The sequence below is a fragment of the Centropristis striata genome, chromosome 17 (assembly GCF_030273125.1).
Source record: "Centropristis striata isolate RG_2023a ecotype Rhode Island chromosome 17, C.striata_1.0, whole genome shotgun sequence".
Taxonomy (NCBI): Eukaryota; Metazoa; Chordata; class Actinopteri; order Perciformes; family Serranidae; genus Centropristis; species Centropristis striata.
The window spans coordinates 9,612,049-9,638,070 of NC_081533.1; the positions used below are offsets into that span (position 1 = coordinate 9,612,049).

At 34.5% G+C, this 26,022-nt stretch overlaps 1 protein-coding gene across 5 annotated transcripts in view; it reads right to left on the minus strand.

Moving 5' to 3' along the window:
• clcn3 (chloride channel 3) overlaps window positions 1-24,000 on the minus strand; it is a 69,073-nt gene extending 45,073 nt beyond the window's left edge. For 2 of the 5 annotated variants that reach the window (XM_059354185.1, XM_059354186.1), the window contains exons 1-2: window positions 23,827-24,000; window positions 10,128-10,309 (exon numbers count right to left, since the gene is read on the minus strand). In XM_059354185.1, coding sequence (XP_059210168.1) covers window positions 10,128-10,290 — 163 coding nt within the window. In that variant the 5' untranslated portion in view covers window positions 10,291-10,309; window positions 23,827-24,000. Of the gene's footprint in view, window positions 1-3,900; window positions 4,570-10,127; window positions 10,310-23,826 lie in introns of those variants that run through there. The other 3 variants (XM_059354183.1, XM_059354188.1, XM_059354187.1) reach the window with 3 other exon arrangements.
• Window positions 24,001-26,022: the final 2,022 nt, after the last annotated feature.

The following is a 26,022-nucleotide window of genomic DNA, read 5'->3' on the forward strand; positions in this document are numbered from 1 at the left end:
AGACTCAAGCGTTCATAGTGTGCGCCTATTTTCAAATATGTTGTTATGAGGTGGCTCATTATGTCATGAGGACAGTTTTGCTTTAACTTCACTCATTTCATTGTAAAAGGTTATTATTAGGGCCCAAGCACAGAGTGTTGCAAAAGCGCGATTGTTCCTCTAAGTTTTATCATTTCACTAAACATATTAATACTTGTTTGCATTAATTGGACAAAACCAATCTAACTTTTAATATCCAAAACATTCACATCATAGACTCTACCATTAACTATTACTGTAACACACTGCCGACAAAATCTCATTGAGCAAACACAGTCAGCCATATACTAGGTTTTAAACTAGGTTATTTTATGAATGAACGCGGCGGATGAGTTGAGGAGCTACAACATAATTAAAGATTTGCTTGATGTTCGGTTCAGCGCACAAGTGACTCGGTGTTAGAGGAAGTTGCGAAGGACAGAGCAGGTAAGTAGAGTTTTATAAACTATTTTTGTAGTTGCCAGCAATGAAGGTGGATCTTTAAATGTGGCTACGTGCTCCCCGATATGCCCACTTGATTGGAAACGTGGAAACTTGATTTGCTTGATGCCGTGAAGAGCGTTGAAAATAATGGGTTTCAGATTCTTGGTGGAAAGAAGCTGTTTGTAGTCTGGCGGTACGGCAGCAGATGCTCATGAACTGCTTGCAAGACAGCAGCAGGTTTGACAGACTGCTGCTGGGGCGGGGATTACTTTCTAATATCTATTGGCTTTGAAAAGGCAGCTCACCTCACCGATATCACTGATGCTTGGTGGATGGTAGTGATGGTGTTCTGGGTGTTTTTAATGAGCCGCTCATGTTCTGGCCCATACACACCACATGTCATGTTTGTCGTTCCAGTCTTGAATCCTTTTTAATGCTCCTCTACAAAATTTTGCACAAAAACTTTTGCCTTCTTCAGTCTCCTTAAAAACACAGCCGTTTCTGAATTAACAATTGACTGAATTAACATATTCTGCCAATTCAACTCAAAATCATTTTGCCCATTCATAGATGAAATGAAAGAAAGCTTTGTGATAGCACAAACAAAAATAACTACATGGCCATGGGGAGTTATTTGCCGATCTGCCTTGTTATTCTGGTCATTACCTCATTGCCAAGGATGTTCTGTGTTCAGCTTGTCTGTTCATCAGCAAGATTAATGAAAAACTAACAGCCCGATTCTCAGGAAACCTGGTAGAAGGCTGTAGCTCGAGCCAAGGAAGAATCCATTCAATTATGGAGCGGATCCAAGAATTCATTTTCACTTTCATGAACAGTGCAAGAAAGGGCCTTAGTGCTGCATTAATGTGGTGATGAAATAATCAGAAAAGAGTTTCCCGATCATATTTCATGGCTCACCTGATCTGTGAAGGTTGCTTTTTGTTGTCAGCAGCTATTAACATGTTTTATGAACACTCTGAGCAATGAAATGCAACACTTCTGTGTAGCGTCCATGTGGTTGCCCAATTATAACTTAAAGGTCATGGAAAAACTCAGGGAAAAGGACCATCTGAGGACCACTTGAATGCACCGCAGGCCTTGGCAGAGGTCTTCAATCTCTGGGTGCCATTATAGTTTTTAAATTAATTTTTCTGTTGCTTTTCTCTCCTTAGAAAATGAAATACTGCTTGGGGGTTTGTAAGCAGTGGTGGAATGTAGCGAAGTACATTTTTGAGGAAATTGTACTTTACTTGAGTATTTCCATTTTATGTTACTTTATACTTCTACTCCACTACATTTTGAGGCAAATATTGTACTTTTACTCCTCTATATTCAACCGACAGCTTTAGTTACTTTTCTGGTTGAGTTTTAACATAAAAAACATGATCAATCAATCAATCTTAATGCATTAAATAAGTGCCTTTTTTCATATAGAAAATAAGCATTCAAACTGTGATCTGCAATGAGTGTTAAAAGTCATTGCTAGGAACATTTCTTTGCAGATAGTCATCATATGAAACAAGCTCGCTTTTTCAATGCATGAAAATCAATAAGTAACAAAGGTGAATAACTAATAAAAGTGAAGACAAAAATTAACCATGACATTCTAAATTCAACCTCATTAAAGTATATTAACCAGTCCCACCTGGACAATAACAGGTGCCTTTGACTTTTGATACTTTAAGTACATTTTGATGCTGATACTTTTGCAGGACTTTTACTTGTAGTGGAGTCATTTCACAGTGTGGTATTAATACTTTTACTGAAGTGAGGGATCATTTTTGACCACTACTTGAAGGAGAAACTGCAGTAAGAGAGAACAAACAAAAAGTGACTTCAATGTCATACACGCAGCAGTTGCTCAATCTTCCTCGGCTGCGTTCACTCTACGGAGCGGATATGAAACATGAGATATCATCTGGACTCAGCTGTGCCATAATGCAAAACAGACTTTACTCTAATTCAGAGAAACTCTTTCTGCTCTCCAACATGTAGAGCTGCAAGAAAATGTATGTGAACCCTTGGAAATGACCCAGTTTACTGCATTTATTTGTCATGGCACTATGAAAGATTACTGGATGTGTTTAATAAAGATGTGAAATAGTATTTATTAACCTTTATTTAACCTGAATGATTAAGAACCTCTTTTTCAAGGGAGACCTGGCCCTGATAGGCAGCAGCAAATACAACACAGCTACAAAATGACACTTTAAAACTAGGGTTGCAAAATCCCGGGATTTTTCAAAACTGGAAACTTTCCATGGTATTTGACAGGAATTTATGGGAATAAACTGGAATTTATTGGAATTAACAGACATATATGGGAATAAACAGGAATGTATGTGAATTAACTGGAATTTATTGGAATTAACGGTAATTTATGGGAATTAACAGGAATTTATTGGAATAAACCGGAATAAACCAGGAATTTACAAAATGTATTTATAGTAATTTTACTTAATTTTATGACTGGGTGGGGCTGGGGGGGGGATGAGTAATATTTAACTCAACATTCATGTTTTTGTTTTTCAATTAAATAATTAATTGTTCAATAATTAAAACTTAAAATGAATAAAGAACTTACCACTAAATCTGTTAAAAATGTTTTTATTGTTTTATTTTGTATGGATGTTTGCTTATGACAAAAACAAAATGTTTATATTTTTGATTTTGAGTTTGTTTAAATTACCCAAAATTTCCAGTTAATTCACATAAATTCCCATTAATTTCCATAAGTCCCATGGAAAGCTTCAGATTTGGAAAATTTCCAAATTCCCCATCTTAACTTCCCATGGAAAGTCTCTTCCTCCAATTTACCGCAACCCTAGTTTAAACACAAACCAAAGATTAAAAAAAAAAAAAAATTTACAAGCAGTTTGCCTCTTGTTCTCTCAGTTTGTATGTAAAAGCGCTCAATGAAATTAACTGTTAGTTTCCAGTCATTCTGCAACATATTCCATGCTAAAGGTGCAGAGGGGACAAAAGCCCTTTGACCCAATTCAGTACGGAGATCGGGACAGAAAGCAACAAATCTCTGTGAACGGAAAGAGAAAAGAGCAGCACTTCTCTGTGCAATGAGGGTACAAACGTAGGAACCTTTATATATCTTAAAGTAAAGCAGTGACCGATAAGGTTAAGTACATTGTTTGTCTGTACTTGGGACTTTTTATGACATGTTTAAGCAGAAAACTATGTCATTTCAAAGGGTTCACACACTGTTTCTTGTCACTGTGCAGTAGATTTGGTGGATTTTAAGCTTAAAATCCAACAACAATCACAAACAGTTGTCACAGTTTTAAGACTGAAGCTGTTTTGTAAACTCAGTGTTATGACATGAAACAATGCAGCTAAAGTCAAGTTCCCAGGCCTCAACAATGGCTCCCTGACATTTCACACGTTGTCACTCTGTTTACACCGTTTATCACATAAAGACCTTACCTTCCAGCAGGGCTCCTGTTGCTAGGCAGCGACACAGGTGATGTCAGCCATAGTTTGTTACCTCCCTGCTGTCGAAACCACAGCATGAAGTTTAAAACACAAGAAGAAACCCAGCGTCTCTGTAATCCAGCCGGTTAAAAGCAAACAGAGAAATTCTTTTCAGTTCAAGGAGCCAGTTTCCCCAAACACTGCTCCATTTATCTCAGTCACTTCTTCTTCCAAGAGAACAAAAAGTTTCTCTGCAGAGGGCGAGCCGGCCCCTCCGCTCTCTCTCTGCTCAGAGCCCACCCCTCACTACACCACGTAAAAATAGCTCACAGGCAGCAGCACACAGGCTTCAAGCAACAACAGACATCCAGAGATTTCCTCAAACTGAAAGCGAGCTCACGCCGGCTGGCAGCCAAACTGGTTCATGGGAATGTCTCCTGGCTGTCAGATCCCGACCGGAGGGAGAGGGGGCGGAGCCAACAGCCAGGAATTACAAGGCGGTCCGAAACAAGACGGGCAGGGCACAGAGAAGTTATGAATGATTGACTAAAAATGACGTTAAACTACTGGACTTTATATCATGTCAGCACATTTACACGGCCATTTATTATAATTCATTGTCACCTGCTTACTTGTGCAATAAAAGTTTGTCTCTGTATATTATTTTGAGTCTATATTTTTGATTTAACTTTGTATATTTTCTTAAGTTTAAAAAAAAAATAATTGACTTTGTATATTTTAAAAGTTTGTATATTATTTTAAACTTTTGTATTTTTTAATGTGGTATATTTTTCTTAAATGTGTTAAAAACTATATTTTTTAGGTGTGTATATTTTTTTAACTTTGTATATATTTATTATGTCTGTATTTTTTTAAACTTTGTATATTTTTTTAAGTCTATACTTTTTTAAGTCTGTATATATTTTAAGTCTATACTTTTTTAAGTCTGCATTTTTTTTAAGTCTGTTTATTTTTTAAGCCTACACTCTTTTTTTTAAGTCTGTATATTTCTTTGGTCTGTATTATTTATAAGTCTGTTTTTTTTTTAAGTCTGTATATTATTTTTAACTGTATTTTTTTAAGTCTGTATATTTTTTAAGTTTGCATATTTTCTTAGATTCTGTATATCTTATAACTATTGGAGTAACTGGAGTGACACCAGATTTCCCTCTGGGGAAGACAAAGTGTTCCTGATTCTGTTTGCTCGCCTTTTTTATAACCTTTTAATACAACAATGGTTATCAGATTCCTTCAGTAACTGAAAGGAACGTATCAGTTGGTGTTGTTGCAACATTTCGCCTGTATTGAAAACTTGAATTCCATTTTATTACAATACAAAAATATATATATTTAACAGGAAATTTCAACTTGCATTTTTTTCTGTGATTTCTGTCATAACTGTGTTATTCTGCACAAAAGACATATTTAAATTGTTCCCACTTCTAGCCATGATTGTGCTGATTCCATTTTTAAAATGATTTTATAACATTTTTAACTTTTTAATACTGATTTTGACATTGTTCTCTTTTAGATAATGCTTTTATGTCGTTTTTAACTTTTTCATACTGATTTTATGACATTTTTCACTTTTTAATACTGATTTTATGAATATCTTTTACTTTTGATTTTGATTTTGAATTTTTTTACATTTTTCACTTTTTAATACGGATTTTTTAACTATTTCTTTTTAATTACTGATTTTATGACATTTTTCACTTTTTTAATAGTGATTTTATGACATTTTTTACTTTTTAATAGAGTTTTTATGACATTTTCACATTGTTATACAAATGTATGATTTTTTTTACATAAGATGCTGATTTTATGACATTTTCTAGCTTTTTAATACTGATTTTTTTTTTTTTACATTTTTCAGTTATATATGTTATATACATTTTTTATATATTTCAGTGAAATACAAGGTCACAGTGAGTAAAATGTAAAAAGGGCAAAAAAAAATGATAGAATATCTTTTTTGATTTAGATTGTACAGAACATTGCCTCTGCGGTTGTTCTGTACAATGTGTGTGCATCCTGCTGCAGTAACACAGTGAACTCATCCATGTGTGTCCTCCTGAACAGCCTGGTCACCCACAGGCTGCTTTTAATAATAAATAGTCCGAGTCTAGACTCCAGAGCCATTATACCACAGCTTCTACACGCAGAAATCATACAAGGCAGCCAGTCAAACTTACATATAAAATATAATACTGCAGTCATTATCTGTGGCTGATGCTGCTGCACACAGTGAATTCCTGCAGAAAGTAAAAGCTCATGGTGTTCAAAATAGATAAAACTTTCTCCATAAGAGCTTTAGTGCACACTGTAACCTTAGAAACAGTCTTATTTTAGAGTCTTTCTTTGGAGAATCATAGCAACCTTCTCACTTTTACATAGCAACACTGAATACAAGAGAACAAGAACAAGCTTCTGGGCATTTTATACCAACCATAGAACGACCACAGGTCCTATAGAGGTTGATACAGACAGTTGCAACAGAGCGTTTGTTACGAAATCAAGAAAAACAGAAAAAAGCTGTGGTCCGATTTAATCTGAAGAACGTTGCACCACAGAGTCGAACAAGAGTGTAGGTTTTACTCCTCGTCGTCAAACCTACCAACACTTTAAAAATAAAGGAGCTTTTAAATAGCTTTGCACTTGCTCTGTGCTGCACTTTTTGATTTTCATTTTATGAAATTTTCACTTTTTAATACTGATTTTATGAATTTCATTTACTTTTAATTCAGATTTTATGACTTTTTTTTTTTTTTTTACCTTTTATTCTGATTTCATGACATTTTTCTCCTTTTAATACTGATTTTTTAACTATTTTATTTTACTGATTTTATGACATTTTAAACTTTTTTAATAGTGATTATGTGACATTTTTCACTTCTTAATATTGATTTTATGACATTGTTCTCTCTTTTAATACAGATTTTATGAAATTTTTCACATTGTTATACTAATTTTATGTTTTTCACATAAAATGCTCATTTTATGACATTTTTCACTATATAATACTGATTTTATGATGTTTTTCACTTTTTAAAAAACTGATATTATAGTTATAGTTTCATTTTTTATAGTGGCGACCTTCTGACCGTTCAGAAGTCTAAACTGAAAACCAAAGGTGACCGGGCTTTCTCCACCAGAGCGCCACGACTTTAGAACCAGCTGCCTGAGGAGATGAGGCGCGCAGAGTCACTAACTTCTTCTAAATCACTTCTTAAAACCCACTTTTATAGATTTGCTTTCTTTGCTTTGAGATGCTCTCTATTTCACCACTCATTTTACTTCTTTTTACTCCTTGTTTTTACTCCCTTTTACCTTTTATTTTCTGTGTATCTGAGAATGTCTTGTGGTTCTTCCTTCTCCGTCTCTTATTGTTTTTCTTTTAATTTAACAATTGTTTTTAGCCTTTATGGCATCATTCTCTGTGTAATTAACTGTTCTCTGTTGAAGCACTTTGTAAACTGCTTTGTAAAGGTGCTATATACATAAAGTTGTTATTATTATTATTATAATTATTTACACAACGCACAAACACACGACAGCAGTCTGCTAACTTGCATACTCTCTCTGCATCCAAAGAGCTCATGCATTTCAAAACCAAACCAGCAGATTTCCCATTTAGCTGTGTTTACATTCTGATTAAATACCAGCCGTTCATATTTGCAGAGCTGAGCTCAGCCGACACCTCTGACAATCCCCCCCTCCCCTCAGCGTGTGTGTTTGATCAGCTGCAAGTCAAAAAGTGAAGAGAGGAAGCAGCGATTTCACTCAGACAAGGAAGAACAAACAGGATGCAGCAGATTGGATGTTGATGGAACATGATAGATATCAGTCAGGAGCTTCTGAATGATGACAAACAGGTGACAGGTGCATGATAAACACAGCCCAACCTTTAATGATCTAAAACCACAGACTCTTCTATATTTAGCCAGCCAGTGACGCAGTTATGAATAGACAAAACGCTGCCACGTGTCTGTGTTATTACTCACAGCAGCTGTCTGTCACAGCTACCTGACAGGAAACAACCATCCAGGTAAAAACCACAAGACAAGACAAGACAGAGGAGGGAGAGGGAGCGGAGCCAGCGCACACATTAAAGAGACCGCAAAACAAGCTGCAGGAAGCAGGAAGGAGGAGTGTTAAAGAGGTGACAAGGTCAATATGGTGGATGGGAACAGGAGAACACAAAGAACAGGAACCAGGAAATACCACAACAGACAATTATTACTGGGAAAATAAGATGTGGAAGACAACCAGACAAAAAAAAACAAGAGTCCCTGAAAAGCCTCACAGATGGTTATAAAGCTATTAATTAATTGATGTTTAATTAGGCAACTAAAGAGGGATTAAAGGGTTGTTTTTTTGCAAATTAATTAATTAATTAATTAGAAAATAACTCAAATTGCAAACTAATTTGTAAAAAATGGGGATGCAACATATTGTAAAAAAGTTCTGGGTCGATACCAATGTAAAGTTATGTTAAAAACAATTTGGCCCGTAGCCTATGACATTGTTATATTGTTTTTGTTTATATTGACAACATCTTCTAAATAACTATATAAAAAATAAAATCTTAAATGACTACTTATATAACTTAGGAAAATATTTTGATTAATTTAAGGCTTATAAATTCATGAAAAAAAAAGCATTTTAATTGGGGAATCAAATGCGTTCTGTTTGCCTTATTAATAAGCTGCTCACCTTTAGAATTTGTTGAAAGGTCTGAAAACATCTAGTATGTTTCCTTGAGTTGAGTTTACTTAGTTACAGATGTTAAAAAAAGTCTTTGACCTCAATGTACTAGCTCTGCCAAGGAGGTTATGTTTTCAGTTTGTCTGTTTGTCAGCACAACAACAAGGAAAAACTACTGGCCTGATTTTAATGAAACTTTAATGAACGCATGTAGTATGAGCCTTAAATTTTAGAGTAGATCTGAATCACAGAGCAGATATACAAAATTAGAGACATCAGGGTCTCACTATTTAATATGCTATACTATACTATATCACAGTTACAATGAAAAATCATTAAAAAAAAGAAAAAACTCCAGTTGAATTTCTTCGATAAACTATTTTTTAAAAATTGGAATAAAATGGAATTTATATATACTTATTTACACTTTTCCAAGTGCCAACAAGTGTCGTGAATATTGGAAAAATAATATTATTTCTCCACATGCTACACATATTGAACTATTTGCATGTTTACAGCCTCTCCTGTCCTCTCCCCTCAGCTCTGTGTAAACAGATTTTCAGTGAATATTTGTCACGTGACTGTTCGTCTCAGCAGAATCAATCATGGCTTCACAGTGTCTCTGAGGAGCAGAATTTAATGTTTTTAACAGGATCTAGTGATTAAAAAAAATTATTTTTGGCGACGTTTTAAATGAGACATGTAGAATAAAGTGATTTTGACAGAAATATCAAAATTTCAAGCTTTGTTTTGGTCACATTTTCTAACAGAAACTTTGGTAAACCTATTACACGTTCAAGGACTGTCGGAAAGTTCAAATTCCGACGATAATGCCTGTTTTTACAGTTTCCGATGATAAACGGTGTATTTTTGGTGATCTGTCAGAGAAAACATACGTTTCAGAGGGTTAAATATTAATTAATAGTTTTAGAACATTTGTGAGGCTGCTGAAGTGAAACACTGGAGGGTTAGGATGCTGGATGGATGATGGATGGATGGATGGATGGATGGATGGATGGATGAATGGATGGATGGATGGATGGATGGATGGATGGATGGATGGATGGATGGATGGATGGATGGATGGATGGATGGATGGATGGATGGATGGATGGATGAATGGATGGATGGATGGATGGATGGATGGATGGATGGATGGATGGATGGATGGATGGATGGATGGATGCGGGGCGGCAGGCGTCTGTAAGGTGAGACAGCACGGAGCAGCTGATGGGTGTGGATGGAGATGAGGAGGGGGCAGGTGGCGGAGCGACTGCGCCACGGGACAGCAACACACACTTGATGCGTCTTGACATTAGCAGCAGAGGAGGGGGGGGGGGGGGGGGGGGGGGGGTGACTCACAACCACAGCGGATGCTTAGTCAGGAGGGAAACTTGATTTTGGGGGCTTGAAGACGCAGCGACAGAGAGAATGGGGAAGCTGAAGGGAATGTGATTGGAGGGTCGGGGGGGTCATCGGAGCAGCTCAGGACCAATCACACAGCTCGGGGGGAGGTCTCCCGTTCTCCCTACCTGGGGAGGCAGCGTCCCCATCCAGCAGGTTGTCGTCCTCGGTGGTGTGGAAGTCCATGATGACGCCGGCTCCATCCAGCAGCTCCTCGTCGCTGCTGGCGCTGGCGATGCTGTTGTAGCTGTTCCTGCAGTAGCCTCTGTGGTACAGCTGCTCCGACTCCATTTAGCAGCGCGCCGGTGCCCTGGGTAGGTGATAAGGAGGGAGGAAAGGAAGGAAGGAAGGAAGGAAGGAAGGAGGGGGAGTGGTGTAGATATAAAGGTACATCTCAAAAAATTAGAATATCGTGAAAAAGTTCAATAATTTTTGTCAGTTATTTCACAAAGTGGAACTCTTATATTATATAGATTCATTACACTGAGTGAAATATTTCAAGCCTGTTTTTCTTGTATTTTTGATGATTATGGCTTACAGATAATGAAAACTAAAAAAATAATTCAGTGTCTCAGAAAATCTGAATATTACATAAGATCAATAAAAAAAGAGGATATTTTGAACACAAATGTCAGGCTTCTGAAAAGTATCTTCATTTCTATACACTCAGTACTTGGTTGGGCTCCTTTTGCATGAATTACCGTATTACTACGGCGTGGCATGTAAGCCCAGTAACACCATGGTCACTGAAGCAGCTTTTGGTACCTTTGCCAGTGTGGGCAGGTGCCAAGTCCTGCTGGAAAATGAAAGCAGCATCTCCAAAGAGCTTGTTGAAGCATGAAGACTCTAAATGTCCTGCTAGATGGCTGCTATGTTGACTGTGGACTTCAGAAAACACAGTGGACCAACAGCAGCAGAGGACATGGCCCCAAACCACCACTGACCCAGGACTCACATATGGAACTTTTTCACAATATTCTAATTATCTGAGTTTTGTGTTTTCAGTATCTCTAAGCCAGAATCATCAAAATTACAAGAAAAACAGGCTTGAAATATTTCACTCTACGCATAATGAATCTACAGTATGTATGAGTTACACTTTCTGAAATGATGGACAAAAAATATTGAACTTTTTCATGATATCCTAATTTTTTTAGATGTACCTGTACACACCGTGTTGTGAGGACGCTAGATTATAGAGTCTACAAGGTGAAGGGGGTCTGTCAGAGACACATGTTAGTGATGGGGGATGTTAGAAGTGCATTTGACTGACAGGAGAACAGGAAAGACAGATGAGGCCATAGAATGTGTAGTCCAGGAGGATATCTAACGGCATGACACATCCAGTTTCCACAGCTTGTTCTCAGACAAACGACAACAATCTGAGCCAGTCATCTGCTCACACGTTCATTCTTTTATCTCATTTCTGCCCAGTGGCACAAAAGAGCAAATTTCATGCAAACCAACAAGATCCTGTAAAAAACATAAAAATTCTGAACTCCTCAGAACAACTGGAGAGCTATGAATGATTCGGCTGTCACGTGACCAAAAATTCAGGGAAACTTTGACTGTTTACACAGATCAGAGAGGAGAGGACAAGACAGGTTGTAAAATGTAAATAATTCAATATGTATAGCATGTGGAAACCCAATTAATTCTAATATTGGTAACACTTGTGGGCACTTTGAAAAATGTTGCATATATTGATTCTATTTTATTACAATTTTTGTGAAATAATTATTAAAGATATTCAATTTGCATTTGTGGCATTTTAACGGTTTTAATACAGCACAACATGCCCAGAAACTGCTTGGAGTTCAGAGCGTTAAAAAGTAAATTGTATGTGTTTTCTGTGTATTATTTAATATCTCCAGTGTTGCGGTCAAGGTAAATGTCTGTTCATGTCTCAGAAAAGTAAACAACGCTGATAAAACTGGCAACACAGACTTTCACCTTCTCAAGGTGCAGGTATCCTTGAGAGATTAGAGAGACGGTCTGACTGCTGGAGCGCTCAGTGACAGACGATTAGATAAAACAAAAAGAGAATGAGGTGTGGGAGAAATGAGAGGAGGAGAGCCAGGAGAGCCATTACAGGTCAGGATTGATGTGGAGTGTCAGAGAGGGCCGGCCGGGCCAGCGGTGAGGGGAAATGATGGAGAACAAATATTTAAACTACTTGACCAGAGATGCAGGAAGAAGAAGAATACATTTAACCTGTGACTGCAGATTTAAACCATTAATAAAAAATGTGTAAAATCAATATCTAACCTATGAAACGGGCTCTTTTGTTTTTCTGCAACACAATTTCTGAATTTATTTCCAAACTATTCCATAAAAGAAGTATGTTATTTGGTACAAGTTAATTAATTCCATGTTACTGTAGCATCACCTTGATATGGAAAATGTTTAAATTGTCTACAGGAAAGAACATAATTTAATTTATAATCCCTAATTTAAGTATTAATCCCTATTTTCACTATAATGAGTACTAAGTGTAGTAGCCTTTTAACTCGAATTTTGTGTTTTTTATTTCAAATCAGTTCACAATGGCACTTTAAAAACAGAATTTTGGTTTTATACTGCCCATCTTATCATCTCTTGTTTATTGTTGTCTTTTGTTTTATATTGTGAAATAATTTTTTAATTTTATATCATTTTTGTAAACAGGATTATTACATTACTCAGACTGTGAACTTGTAAATTAAAGCAGTGTATTCGATTACTTGTCCATTAAAAAGGTACCGTTGATTCATATTTTTTAATTGTGGAATTTATTTCTAATTAATATTATTTTTGCAAACAGGATCTCATCATATTACCCAGACTGTGTATTTAATAATAAATACTTATAAATAAATTAGTAAAAGAAAAAAATAAAAGAAAAAAATAAGCCTTCCTAGGAAATTATTGGAAAATTAGGGACCAATAAAATAAAACAGTATTTCCTATTATTTTTGCAAACAGGAATATTACATTACTCGCACTGGGTTCTTAAAAAGAAGAAAAAATTGTGGAATTAATTTTTTACATCATTTTTGGAAACAGAATAATAATTTTACTGATATGATGTAAAAAATAAAAAAATAAAAAATTTGTTTAAAAAATGTCAAAATATTTCTGGGAAATTATTAGAAAATGTTGTACCTATGTAATAGTGCATTACTCTCTTTTACTTATATATTAAAGGTTCCATGGATTCAGATGTTAAAACATGTTTTTTAAATGTACAATGGACATGGACAGGACTTAATGTTGCTTTGAGGAAAGGTAAAACAGTAAAATGAGAGATCTCTCACTGGCTGGTGACATCAGATTATCTTAATTTAAAAAATGTAAACCACAAGTTGCAAAAATGGTCTGGACTCAGATGCTATAAAGTTACATTTAGGCATTACAAACAAATCTGAAAATAAATCAATTCCTCAAAAGGGTCTCCTTTAAAACTAGATAACACTTTGGTAATACGGTCTAGAGAAAAATACTGAATCTTCCTCCTTTTTCACTTTCTGGTTTCTTATTAATTTCCTTCAGATAAAACTTGAAGTGATGTCATAATGTTCTGTTGGCTGCGGATCCCATCGGTGTATTTATAGACCGAGGGATTAAAACCACACAGGAACATCGTCCCTACAATAAGAGGATGATTATCATAATAAAACAGCCGGAGCAAAGGGAGCAGAGCAGCATCAACACACACAGCACGCCACCTTCGCTCAAACCCCGCCCCCCGGTGGACGAAGTGGGAACGGCACCCGAGTCTGCAAACGTGACGGACGTGACCTAAAAGGATCCCCGCCACAATGACAGTCCAATGACTCATGACAATTAGAAGATAACCTGAAGATATTTATAGGAATATCAGCCTCAAGGTATGATTCGTCACAAAGTAATAAAGAAAAAGAAGACCAGGAGAGAGATAGACTCACTAATCCTTCTCAGTCTGACATATTCCTCTGGATCTCTGTGACAAAAGACTGAGCCTAATAGATTTTTAAGCTCCCTTCAGATCGACTTGAATGGATTTGACTTTAATTTTTCTCTCCAGCTGCACGCGTGCTTGGAAAAGTGACATTCAGGATAAAAAAGGCCACAGTGAAAAAAAGGAAGTGAAGAAAATGAAAAATTCGAGTCAGCTCGATTGACTCAGGAAGTGGATTTATATAAAAATGTAAAAAGAGGCTTAGGAACAAAACGATCAGAGAGTGAATGTCAAGGAGTAATTATATGCTTCTTATAATACTGATGTAGTTCACAACCTGTAATTTATGCACGTCTGAGGGTAAGAAAGGATCAGATGCACTGACTTGGATGATTCAATATTACATAGCTGATATGAGAATGTTTTATTCCCTAATATTGGCATTTTTAGGTGTATATTATTTTTGCAAACAGGATCTCATTATATTACTGAGACTGTGTACTTAATAATAAATAATTTAGTAAAAAAAAAGAAAGAAAGAAAGAAAAAGCCTTCCTATGAAACTATGGACCAATAAATTAAAGCAGTATGTTCTATTACTTATATATTAAAATGTACCGTTAATTCTTTTTTTTTTAAATAAAACTTTTTTTTATTTTAAATTATTTTTTGCAAACAGGATCATCATATTACTTGTATGTACTTAATAATAAATACAAAATAAATAAATTAGTAAAAAATTTGTTTTATGGGTTATGTTTGATAACATATGTTACCATGGATTTTTTTATTTAATTTGTGAATCCTTTTTTTAAATATTAAATTTTTTTGCGAACAGGATTATTACATTCCTCAGACTGTGTACTAATTAAATTCAATCAAGAATTGTTTTGTCAAATAGTAAATTCTCAGTCTGTTCATCTCACGTCAGCCTTTTTATTTCTCCACAATGAGAGTCAAACCCACAGACTGACCAACAAAGTATTCAGTCAAACTGAACTGAACTGATATCAAACATGTATGGACGACAACAACTGCAGCATTTTATCAAACTTTCAAAAACTTTAAGCTTCACTGCTGTTGAGTTTTTTGAATGAAACATAAAAAACAACAACTTTGCAGCGTTATTTCGACAACTTCCCAACACAATATCCTAACGCACTACAGCTATAGCACCATAGGCATCTAGGAATCTATACGCACTGTAGATTCCTTAGAGCTTCTAGTTTCATATGATACCAGTATCTGCAGTATATTCCTAAAAGTGAGCCCGATACGGCCTCCTGAAAAAAACAGTGAAAATACTGACGGTCCACTGGCTGTCGGAACGCTAAATATTAATACTTGGCGGCCATGAATCGATATAATATTGGCACGCAAAATATCTCGATGCGATACTGTATCGATTTTTCCCCAACCTCTAGAGTATATTCAAAACAATGATGGTTCATGGATGGATCTACAGACTCGAGCTAAGTTGTTCTGTATTGTTGGTCACACAAATAACGTTCACATTGATCCCGCCTAGTTTTGCAAAGTTCTGTGAATTTTCAAGGTTGGAAACTTTCCAGGAATTAACAGGAATTTAAGGGAATAAACAGGAAAAAACGATATAAAATTGAAGGTTGGCCGTGAACAGGGAACTTAAATAGCGTAGGGAAAATATATTTTAGCGTAATCTTGACTGGCTGCGGAGGCCATGCCCCTTTTGAGACCACACCCCCATATGGAGGCCACACCTCCTAGTGAAGCCACGCCCCCTACATGCATTGTGCATTCCTCCATCACATGTTCGATTCATTTACATGTTGAATGGGACTTTTTTGGAGGGAGAACTTTTAATTTACCATTTTTAATAGGACTTTTGGCGGATTTTTGAAGAGGGCGTGGTCATTTAACTTAATATTTGAACAGAAAGTAATTAAATTATGTTCAGTAAAATGCAGAACAACTTAGCTTGAGTCTGTAGAATCTTTACAGCAAGAAACAGTCCGACAGGCAGTTCGTTTTGCAATGTGAATGCCGTTGCAGACAGCAGAGCTCTTTACAGCACTATTGCAGAAACATAGTCTGAAAAGGACTAATTTGTGAGAATTGGACAGGACATGGATCTGGCTCTTGAGGGCACGGAGATATAGAAACGTTTCAAAACAGCGCCGACGCTCCCTTTAGATTTGGGGAGTTGCAGTGAAAGTCACTCTCCTCTCACAAATCAACGCAGACACTTTGTTATGACAGCAGCACCACATCACGGCACGAGCTCCCACTAACAATAGCCTTCTGCAAACACCAACAGTGACACTGAAGACTCTAATCCTCTCTGGCACAAACTGGGCGATGTGAGGCAACGAGGGAAACTTTCCCCGCGCCAACAATCGCACTGATTCACCACGAGACAGGACTTCCCTTTGAGCCGCATCGAATCAGCGCGGCCAGGAAATTCAATTCAGCTTGTTTACAGAGTCGATCTGGAGTCAGACGTCGTGCAGGGAGCTCATGTGATGTAGATCTTTGCAGTCCTTAGACCTCATTACCCTGCTGAATCGATTCTTTCTCTTTAAAGGATTCCGCTTAATCACAGCACATTTTCTTTCCCTCATTCAACTGATTTATTTGGACTCAACTACTGCTGCTTGAGTAATCATGCGTTTATTGAACTTTTTTAAAAGGAAAAAGAAATGTCGTTTCAACAGTGGATTGCCATAAACTTAAAATGTAATCAAACTCAAAACTAATTAAAAAAAATAAATAAATAAAATAGAAATAGATTTAAAAAAATAACCTCATGTATTTTTATGAATAAATAACAGAAAATTATTGAATACATTTTTTTAAATAAAAAAACGAGAAATGAGAACAAAATGAGAGCATCATTATAAAATATAATGCAGCATAATAATAATCATTTTATCTCAGTTATGAAGACAATTATAGTAGTGCTAGTTAGGATGATACATATGTTGGTATTTTTTATGTATGTGTGAAAATATAAGATCCAAACATGTCAAATTAACATTTATTCAGGGAAGTGAAGATCATGGACTGAAAGAATTCCAGAGATCTGAGCTATGTTTGCTTTCTTATTGATAATATATATAATATATAAATAATAATGCTTGTATACATATATGTGGAAAACTGGAAAATGGTTAATTGGTTAATAATTGGAATTATTTGTGTGTATTTGTTAAATATTGCCTTTTCCAAATAAAATTTAAATAACATAAAAATGATAAATAAAATAAATTATAAATGATATGAGTAAAATAAAATTGATGAATAAATAAAATAAAATATGAATGATAAATAAATACAATAAAAAAAATAAAAAATTATAAGTAAAATCAAAATAAAATGAATAAAATATAAATTATAAATAAGTAAAATAAAAATTATAAATAAATAAAATAAAATATCAAATATAAGTAAGTAAAATAAAATAAAATAAAATAAAATAAAATAAAATAAAATAAAATAAATCAAAAGCTTAAAAGCAGGAGTGCTGAATCATGTAGTTTTGCTAACCAGGACAGATTAGAGTATAAATAGTATAAAATGCATGTTTCAGGTATGTAATTATCCTTTTAGACAGACAGTTGTGATAACAAACGAACTGTGTCTCTTCATCTTTTGTCCCTTTTTCTCTCCACTGGTGACATTTGATAGCTGTAATTATGTTGCTCTGCAGTGTTCCTGTTCATGTTTCCCTTCACTAATCAAAACAGTAATTATTACAATTATTGAGGAGTTACTATCCAACGATTTCATTCTGCAGCTTGAAGAGTGTGTGTGTGTGTGAGTGTGTGTGTGTGTGTGTGTGTGTGTGTGTGTGTGTGTGTGTGTGTGTCAGTCGATAACAGCAGCTTAATCAGCAGCCAGAGAACAAAATGCAGCTGATGTTACACAACTAGTCGAAAGGAGCAGCGAGGGCCGTTATCTTCCTCCGGCTGGTCACTATGGAGGTGTTGCCCAGGCGACTGTTGCTGGGCTGTGACTCAGCGTTTTTTCCTCCTCTAACCGACAGGCTCACACCTCCTCCAGAGACGATAAGGCTGACACACGTCCGTCAAAAGGCGACGGGCGCTCGATATATGGATCTCTCTGAAGCAAAACATCCAGCAGATCCAACACAACACTACACACAATTAACAACACAGCATGTAGTAGGAAAACATGCCATGAATATACCATAAACTCTCTCTTCATAGTTAATGTCACGTTCTATAAGTGGTAGTAACAGCTTTTAGTAGGTTTCTTTTCACACTACATAACCCTCTGAATCCCCAAATTTACATTTTCTTTAAAAGGTTGCCAAAAATACATTGTTTATTGTCGAAAGAAACTGTAAAAACATATTATCATTAGAATTTGAACTTTCCGATACTCTTTTAATGCGTCACAATATATGGAAGTTTCCATTAGAAAAAGTTGCCAAAAAGAAGCTAAAAATTGTGATATTTCTGTCAAAATCAATTTTTTCTACATTTAAGTTGTTGCAAAAAAAAAACAACACGTCTGGAATAAGTAGATCCTGTTAAAAATAAAGAAACAGTAAAAACAGGCATTATTGTCAAAATTTTAACTTTCAGACAGTCCTTGAACAGGTCGGAAGTTATGAAAGTTTCTATTAGAAAAAGTAACAAAAAAGAAGCATAAAATTGTGCTATTTCTGTCAAAAATCACTTTATTCTACATTTTAAAAAATGCAAAAAATAAAATGTTTTTAATAAGTAAATCCTGTCAAAAATAAGGTAACTGTAAAAACAGGCATTATTGTAATTTCAACTTTCCGACAGTCCTGGAATGGATCATATGTTACAAAAGTTTCTATTAGAAAAAGTAACCAAAACGAAGCTTAAAATTGTGATATTTCTGTGAGAATCACTGTATTCTACATGCCTCATTTAAAACGTCTCCAACAATAAAGTGTTTGTAATAACTAGATCCTGTTAAAACATTAAATTCTGCTCCTCAGAGACACTGTGAAGCCATGATTGATCACGCGACAAATATTTACTGAAAATCTGTTTACACAGAGCTGAGAGGAGAGGACAGGAGAGGCTGGATTTTGACCAACAATGTATTACAGTTACTGGCTCTATATATCAAAAAGAAAATGAGTATTAAAAATAAGCTGCATCTTTTTTTTTCTTGTGTGTTTCTGTCTGTTACATCAATGTTTCTTTTTGTTACATAGGGGGCTATTATTATTATTATTATTAATAACTTAAACTTAATAATAATAACTTTAACACTTTGTTGTTAAATGTTCTTGGTAATGATACCAAACAAAAAAATCTATAAAAATCTATGTAAAACTTTAACTTGTTTACAAACAAATGCACAAGCTAATACGGGTGTCACAACTTCAATTCTAAATCAAAAATCTCTGGAAATATTGCTTCAATTAATTATAGAAATAGAAGTCAAAAGCAGGACTGACAAAATGGAATAATCTGACCCTCTGGCTTAGTGTGTTACAGTCTAGAAGAAAAACATGACAGTTAAAATCACACTTGATACCATAAAGTTAAGAAGAAATAGAAAATGACAGTAATCAGGGGGCGCCAGAATCAACACAAATGAAAGTCCCTTACAGTTGCTTTAAATCATTTAGTTTATATCGTATAAATAAATTATGAGTCAATAATATTCTGCTGTCTTAGGGGGAGATTCTGCTGTAAAAGACAGAGGAAGTTCCTTCTTTTACAAAATAAATGCTGAAAGATGAATAATGCATGTCGTATAAGGCCTGAAGCGAAAGTAAAAAGAAATGCAGCCATTCAATAAATCCTCCAGTGTGTGTTTGTGCCATCAATGAGGCTTTGTCAGCTATCAATTTCACCCAGCCTACGCCAGTCTGAGGAGATTATTTTACTGTGGAGACAGCAGAGGAAGCATCCTAGGATTTAAGAGAAAAAAATAAAAAAATGAGTCTAATTAAAGCAGAAAATATCCATTTTGGTGTGAAAAATCATGACATGTTCATTAAGGCTTCTCATTATGCTGTAATTACCAGCTATTAATCATTTATGAAGAGAGAGAGTCTCAATTTGAAACAGAAATCTCTCAAAAACAGTTATTATCGTTGCTGACATGTGTAATCTGACCTTCTTCATAGGAAGAAAACTGTTCACGACTGTCAGGAGGGAGGTTGACACTTAATGAGACGTCTGGAAGGTCCAGCTGTGAATGAATCTCTAACGAAATGACGGCAAACACTCCAGACAGACGTAACGCAATCAGGAGCGCTGATTAAACCGACAGACGCAGCAAATCAAATGAAGAGCGCTGCAGTGGCTTTGAGTCGACCCGTCTGTGGTCGCCGGGCGGAAACCGTCCTGATTGTCATAAATTAAATACCTGAACAGTGACGGAGAGAAACAGTGGGGAAACATTAACTTTCTGTTTAGCATTAACGTGACTTTTCGTGTCGAGGACGTCTTGTCAACATGTGAAGGAAAATATATAAATAGAAAACAATGAATGTAAAAGTGGATTTACATCATTTATGGATTTATAAATCATATCTTCTTCATTCTTCAAGCAACAACAACATGAGAAAAACTTATTTACAAAAAACAAAACCTCAATATAATTTCTTTAAAAGATTGCACAAATACTGTAGAAACTGTAAAAACAGGCATTATCGTCAGAATTTGAACTTTCCGACAGTCCTTGAACGGATCATAAGTTTTGAAAGTTTTCGTTAAAAATGAATCAAAATGAGGCTTAAATTTAAATATTTTTCTGTCAAAAGCACTTTATTCTACATGTCTATTTTAAAAAGTCTCGAAAAATAAAGTGTTTGTAATAACTAGATCCTGTTAATAACATTAAATTCTGCTCCTCAGAGACACTGTGAAGCCATGATTGATTCTGCTGAGACGAACGGTCACGTGACAAATACTCACTGAAAATCTGTTTACACAGAGCTGAGAGGAGAGGACAGGAGAGGCTGTAAACATACAAATAGTTCAATATGTATAACATAGCGCCTATTTTTTCCCCATGACACTTTATGCCATTTATGTCATTATAACTGTTATTCTGCCCAAAAGACATTTTTGAGTTGTTCCAACTTAGCCATGATTGTGCTGATTCCATAGAGCTGCAGGACTTATAGATTTTATATGTATTTTATATAGTGCACGCAAATACAAGGCCACAGTGAGTAAAATGTAAAACAAGGGGTTCAGGGTTCTTATCATATTGTGATGAAACTTACAATACAGTAGCCGAAAATGTATTTCATTTTTGATATTGCAGTTCACAAAATGATGAAATGATGATTTTTAAATGATGACCTAGCATTGCAAAGTATAATGACTTAATATTGAAGAAATAATGAGAAACTTTTTCAAAATAAAAGTATAATTTGAAGGGAAAAAAAAGGCTTCGTGCTGCAAAAACTTAATTTTGAAAAAAATGTAATGCAAAATGAGAAGCTTCCTCAAATACAATAACCTATACAGGAAAAGATAATGGCTTAGTATAACACAAAGAGTAACCGAAACCAAAAACTTCCTCAAAATGAGAATTGCAAAAATAATGAAAAACCTTTAGGATTATGACTTAATATTAATTTTATTTAAATCATATAATGACTTAATATTGAAGAAATAATGAGAGACTTTTTCAAAAATGAAAGCATAATTTTGAAACTAAAAAAGCACTTAATTTTGAGGAAAGATTCAATGCAAAATAATGAGAAGCTTTCTCAAAAACAATAACACAGTATAGCAAAATATAATGACGCAAAAGGATTGATGCCAAAATAGCCAAAATAGCCAAAATAACCAAAAGCTTCCTCAAAATGACCAAGTATTGCAAAAATAATGAAAAACCTTTCCAAGATAATGATCTGAAAATAAAGTACTGCCAAATGTTACTAGAAACATCATCAAAAATAATTCTGTGCTTCATTATAGTACATAAGTGAATGTATTTAGTTACTTTCCCCTCATCATGACAGCAGCATGGCAGTAAAACCTTTTCCAGTCTTTTCCAGCATCGCTCAGCAGCCAGCCGAGCATTCATCACCGTTACATCTGCATTTCATGGTGAAAATGTCCAGAAAACTGCACATTTATATATATGTATTTGCATGCAGTCACTTTTTTGTGCAGCTCACACACAAAAATGACTTAGTATTATAAAATAATGACTGCAAAATAACTAGAAATTTTCTAAGAATGACTTAGTACTGCAAAAAAGATTAAATATTTCTGCAATATAATAAAAACCCTTCTCAAGATATTGACTTATTTAAAAAAAGGAAAAAAACCTAGTATTGCAAAATATAATGAGAAACTTTTTCAAAATAAAAGCATCATTTTGAAAACAAAAATGCCTTAGTACTGCAAAAAAAAGCACTTAATTTTGAGGAAAAATCAAATGCAAAAAAATGAGAAGCTTTCTCAAAAAATAATAACTAGTAAAGCAAAATATAATGACAGTATTACAAAATGAGAGCTGCAAAATAACCAAAAACTTCTTCAAAATGACTTCGTATTGCGTCAGTAAGTCAAAAAACCTTCTCAAGATAATGACTTTCTGATCTCAAAATAATGACTTGCTGACGGAATAATGAGTTGATATTGCTAAAAGAAATTAGAAACATCATCAAAAATAATTTTGGACCTAATTACAGTATCTAAGTCATGGGTCTCAAACTCCCAGCCCTCGTGACGATATTTTGTGGCCCCCACCTTGATATCAAAGTTTGATGTGAGTCTTATATGAATGGCACTTTATCGTGTTGTGTGTGGAAGGTCCCTTTAATTACTTTTTTTCTGGTAATTTTGTGTCTTTTTTGGTAATGTTGTCTTTTTTTAATAATTGTGTCTCTTTTTGGGTCATTTTGTGTCTTTTTAAAATAATTTTGTGTCTTTTTAAAATATTTTTTTTCTTTTTTGGTATTTCTGTGTCTTTTTTTGGTAATTTTGTGTCTTTTTTTAAACAATTTTGTGTCTTTTCTCTGTAATTATGTGTCTTTTTTTTTTTTGGTCATTTTGTTTCCTTTTTTTTTTTTTTTTTACATTTTGTGTCTTTTTAAAGTAATTTAGTGTCCTTTTTTTGGTCATTTTGTGTCTTTTTAAAATATTTTTTTTCTTTTTTGGTAATACTGTGTCTTTTTTTTTGTAATTTTGTGTCTTTTTTAAAACAATTTTGTGTCTTTTTCGGTAATTATGTGTCTTTTTTTGGTAATTTTTTCTCTTTTTTTGACACTTTGTGTTTCTTTAAAGTAATTTAGTGTCCTTTTTTTGGTCATTTTGTTTCTTTTTTTAAGTAATTTAGTGTCCTTTTTTTGGTCATTTTGTGTCTTTTTTAAGCAATTTTGTGTCTTTTTTTGGTCATTTTGACACTGCCTCCAGCGGCCCCCAGGTAATTAGAGTTTGAGCCCCCTGGCTGATCTAAGTGAATGTATTTAGTTACTTTCCCCTCATCATGACAGCAGCATGGCAGTAAAACCTTTTCCAGTCTTTTCCAGCATCGCTCAGCAGCCAGCCGAGCATGCATCACCGTAACATCTGCATTTCATGGTGAAAATGTCCAGAAAACTGCACATTTTGCATGCAGTCTCATGATTGTGCGGCTCAGTTTTCACCCTTAGCGAGCACCCAAAGGCCTGAGACCACCAAAGCGTCAATTTATCCCCAGAATATATTCACAAGCTAACGGGAGGAGAAATGTTCCCTTTGAATCCCTTTGAAGCTGCACAGCGTCGAGCTAACAAGCTAGCACCGAGCTAGCTGTGGAGAAAAGCGAGAAATAAAGATGAAAGAAATCAACCTGTGAGTTCATAAATGAAGGAGGGATGGATGGCCTCGGGTGGTGAAACACACACATCATCTCAAACAAGCGATAAAATAAAAACCCGCTCATTTATTAAAACAACAACGTACCTTCCTGATGCCTCGATTTCAGCTCGGACACCACAGCTCATCCTCTTGTTTTAAGTCCTGGAGTTCAAAGCGAGTTTATGTTTCAAATCATTTCTGGTTTCCTACTCGAGTGGATTTGACATTCTCCTCATCATGATGGTGTTTTCTTTTTTCAGTCCCATTCCTGTGTCAGTGACGTTCACTTCCTGTTTCCCATCCTGACAGCAGCAGCAGCAGCAGCAGAAAATCTTCAATAATTCACCCAGAATTAAATATAACTACACTGTAAAAAAAATGTCTGTAGATTTTACGGTGAAAAACAGCCAAAACTGTATTTTTTACATTTATTTTTTTAAATACATTACTCTACTGTAAAATACACTGACACCATGTGGGTAACAAAAATATACTGTAATATATATATACAAGCATCACTGTAATTTTTGCATTTATCTTTTGTAAAAAACACTTCTTTCACTGTTAAATGTACTAAACACCATATCTCTAACAGAAATATACTGTAATATTTAATCATAATTCTTTAATTTATGAGGCATTTATTTTCTTATCAGTTATATGGCAGGACAGCGGTTCTTTTGATGGAAAAACGTTTTATTTTTTACTGTAAAATATGGAATTAAATGGCAATGTTTAACGTGAAATCAACAGTGCTAATATAATTTACCGTAATATTACAAAAAGTTGCACCGTATTTAATAGGATAAAGTTCTGGCAACCACAGCTGCCGGTTTTTTACCGTAAAAACAACAGGTTTTTGTTTTTTTACAGTGTATATCATGCAGACAGTGGTGGCATGTAATTAAATACATTTACTCAAGTACTTAAGTACTTAAGCACTTAAGTACAACAACTAAAGGTGCATTTATTTGGACAAATATAATGATTACTTCAAAAATAGCTCATAAGAGTTTAATTTAAGAGCTGATATCTAGCCCTTTTCCATGGTTTTCTTGATAATCATTTTGGTTATTATCAAGAAAACCATGGAAAATGTCTAGATATCAGCTCTTAAATTAAAATCTTATGAGCTATTTTTGATGTAATCATTATATTTGTCCAAACAAATGTACTTTAAGTTGTACCATGCATTAAAATGAACAAGAAACTGAAGAAAACAATGGGTGTTATAATTTTTTCCATGACTGTAGATGGACATACTTTTCAGAGGCCAACATTTCCATATTAAACATACGTTTTTGATTTTTTTGTAATATTACATTTTAGGTCTTCTTTAAATGTAAGCCATAATCATCATAATTAAAAGAAATTAAATACATCAAGACATGAAATGTTTCATTCTGCGTGTAATGGATCTATATAATGTGTTATTTCCACTTTTTGAATTGAATTACTGACATAAATAAACTGTTCTATGATAAACTCATTGAGATGCACCTGTATATTCAGGTCCAGATTTAACTACTTGATATACTGTTATGTGTTTTAATTAATAAAAAATGTGAAATAATTTTAAATATATCATGCTGTCAGATACATGTAGTAGATTTAAAAGTACAATATGTGTCTCTAAAATGTAGTGAAGTATCTCTGTTAACATCTGACCACATTCGGCCTATATTAGGCCTATTACATATGTCATATAACATAAAAAAAAACAATGGCTTTCTATTTCTAACAGACAATTATTACACTTTAAAAAAAAACAGGTATTGAAGTCTTTATTTTTATTATTTTAAGAATAATGAGGAACTTATTCAAAATAATGACTTACTATTGCAAAAATAATGACTTAGAATCTCAAAATAATTAGAAACCTTCTCAAATTAACATAGTATCTGAAAAAATATGAAATAATAGCTCAAATAAATGACTTAGACTTGAGAAAGTGGCTCATTATGTTGAGACACTATTTCATAAATCAGAGATTCTGACTAAACTTAATGAACTAAACATGAACAACAAAAGATGCTCCATCGTCCTCTACTGTTAAAAACAAAACACTTCAGAGGATGGACGCACATGTCTGTTTTATTTACATATAAGGTATGTTCAGAATTAACATTTAATTCATATTTAACCTCAAATACACAGAAATGACTTGAGTCGTTTGGACAGATTAAACATTTTCACTGGTTATCTGATATCACCGTTCATGTAAGTCGTGTTTCCATCAAGCAAAAGGAAGAAAAATGAACTTGTACTGCAAACAGAAGACTAACAAATCAAGTGAAGACG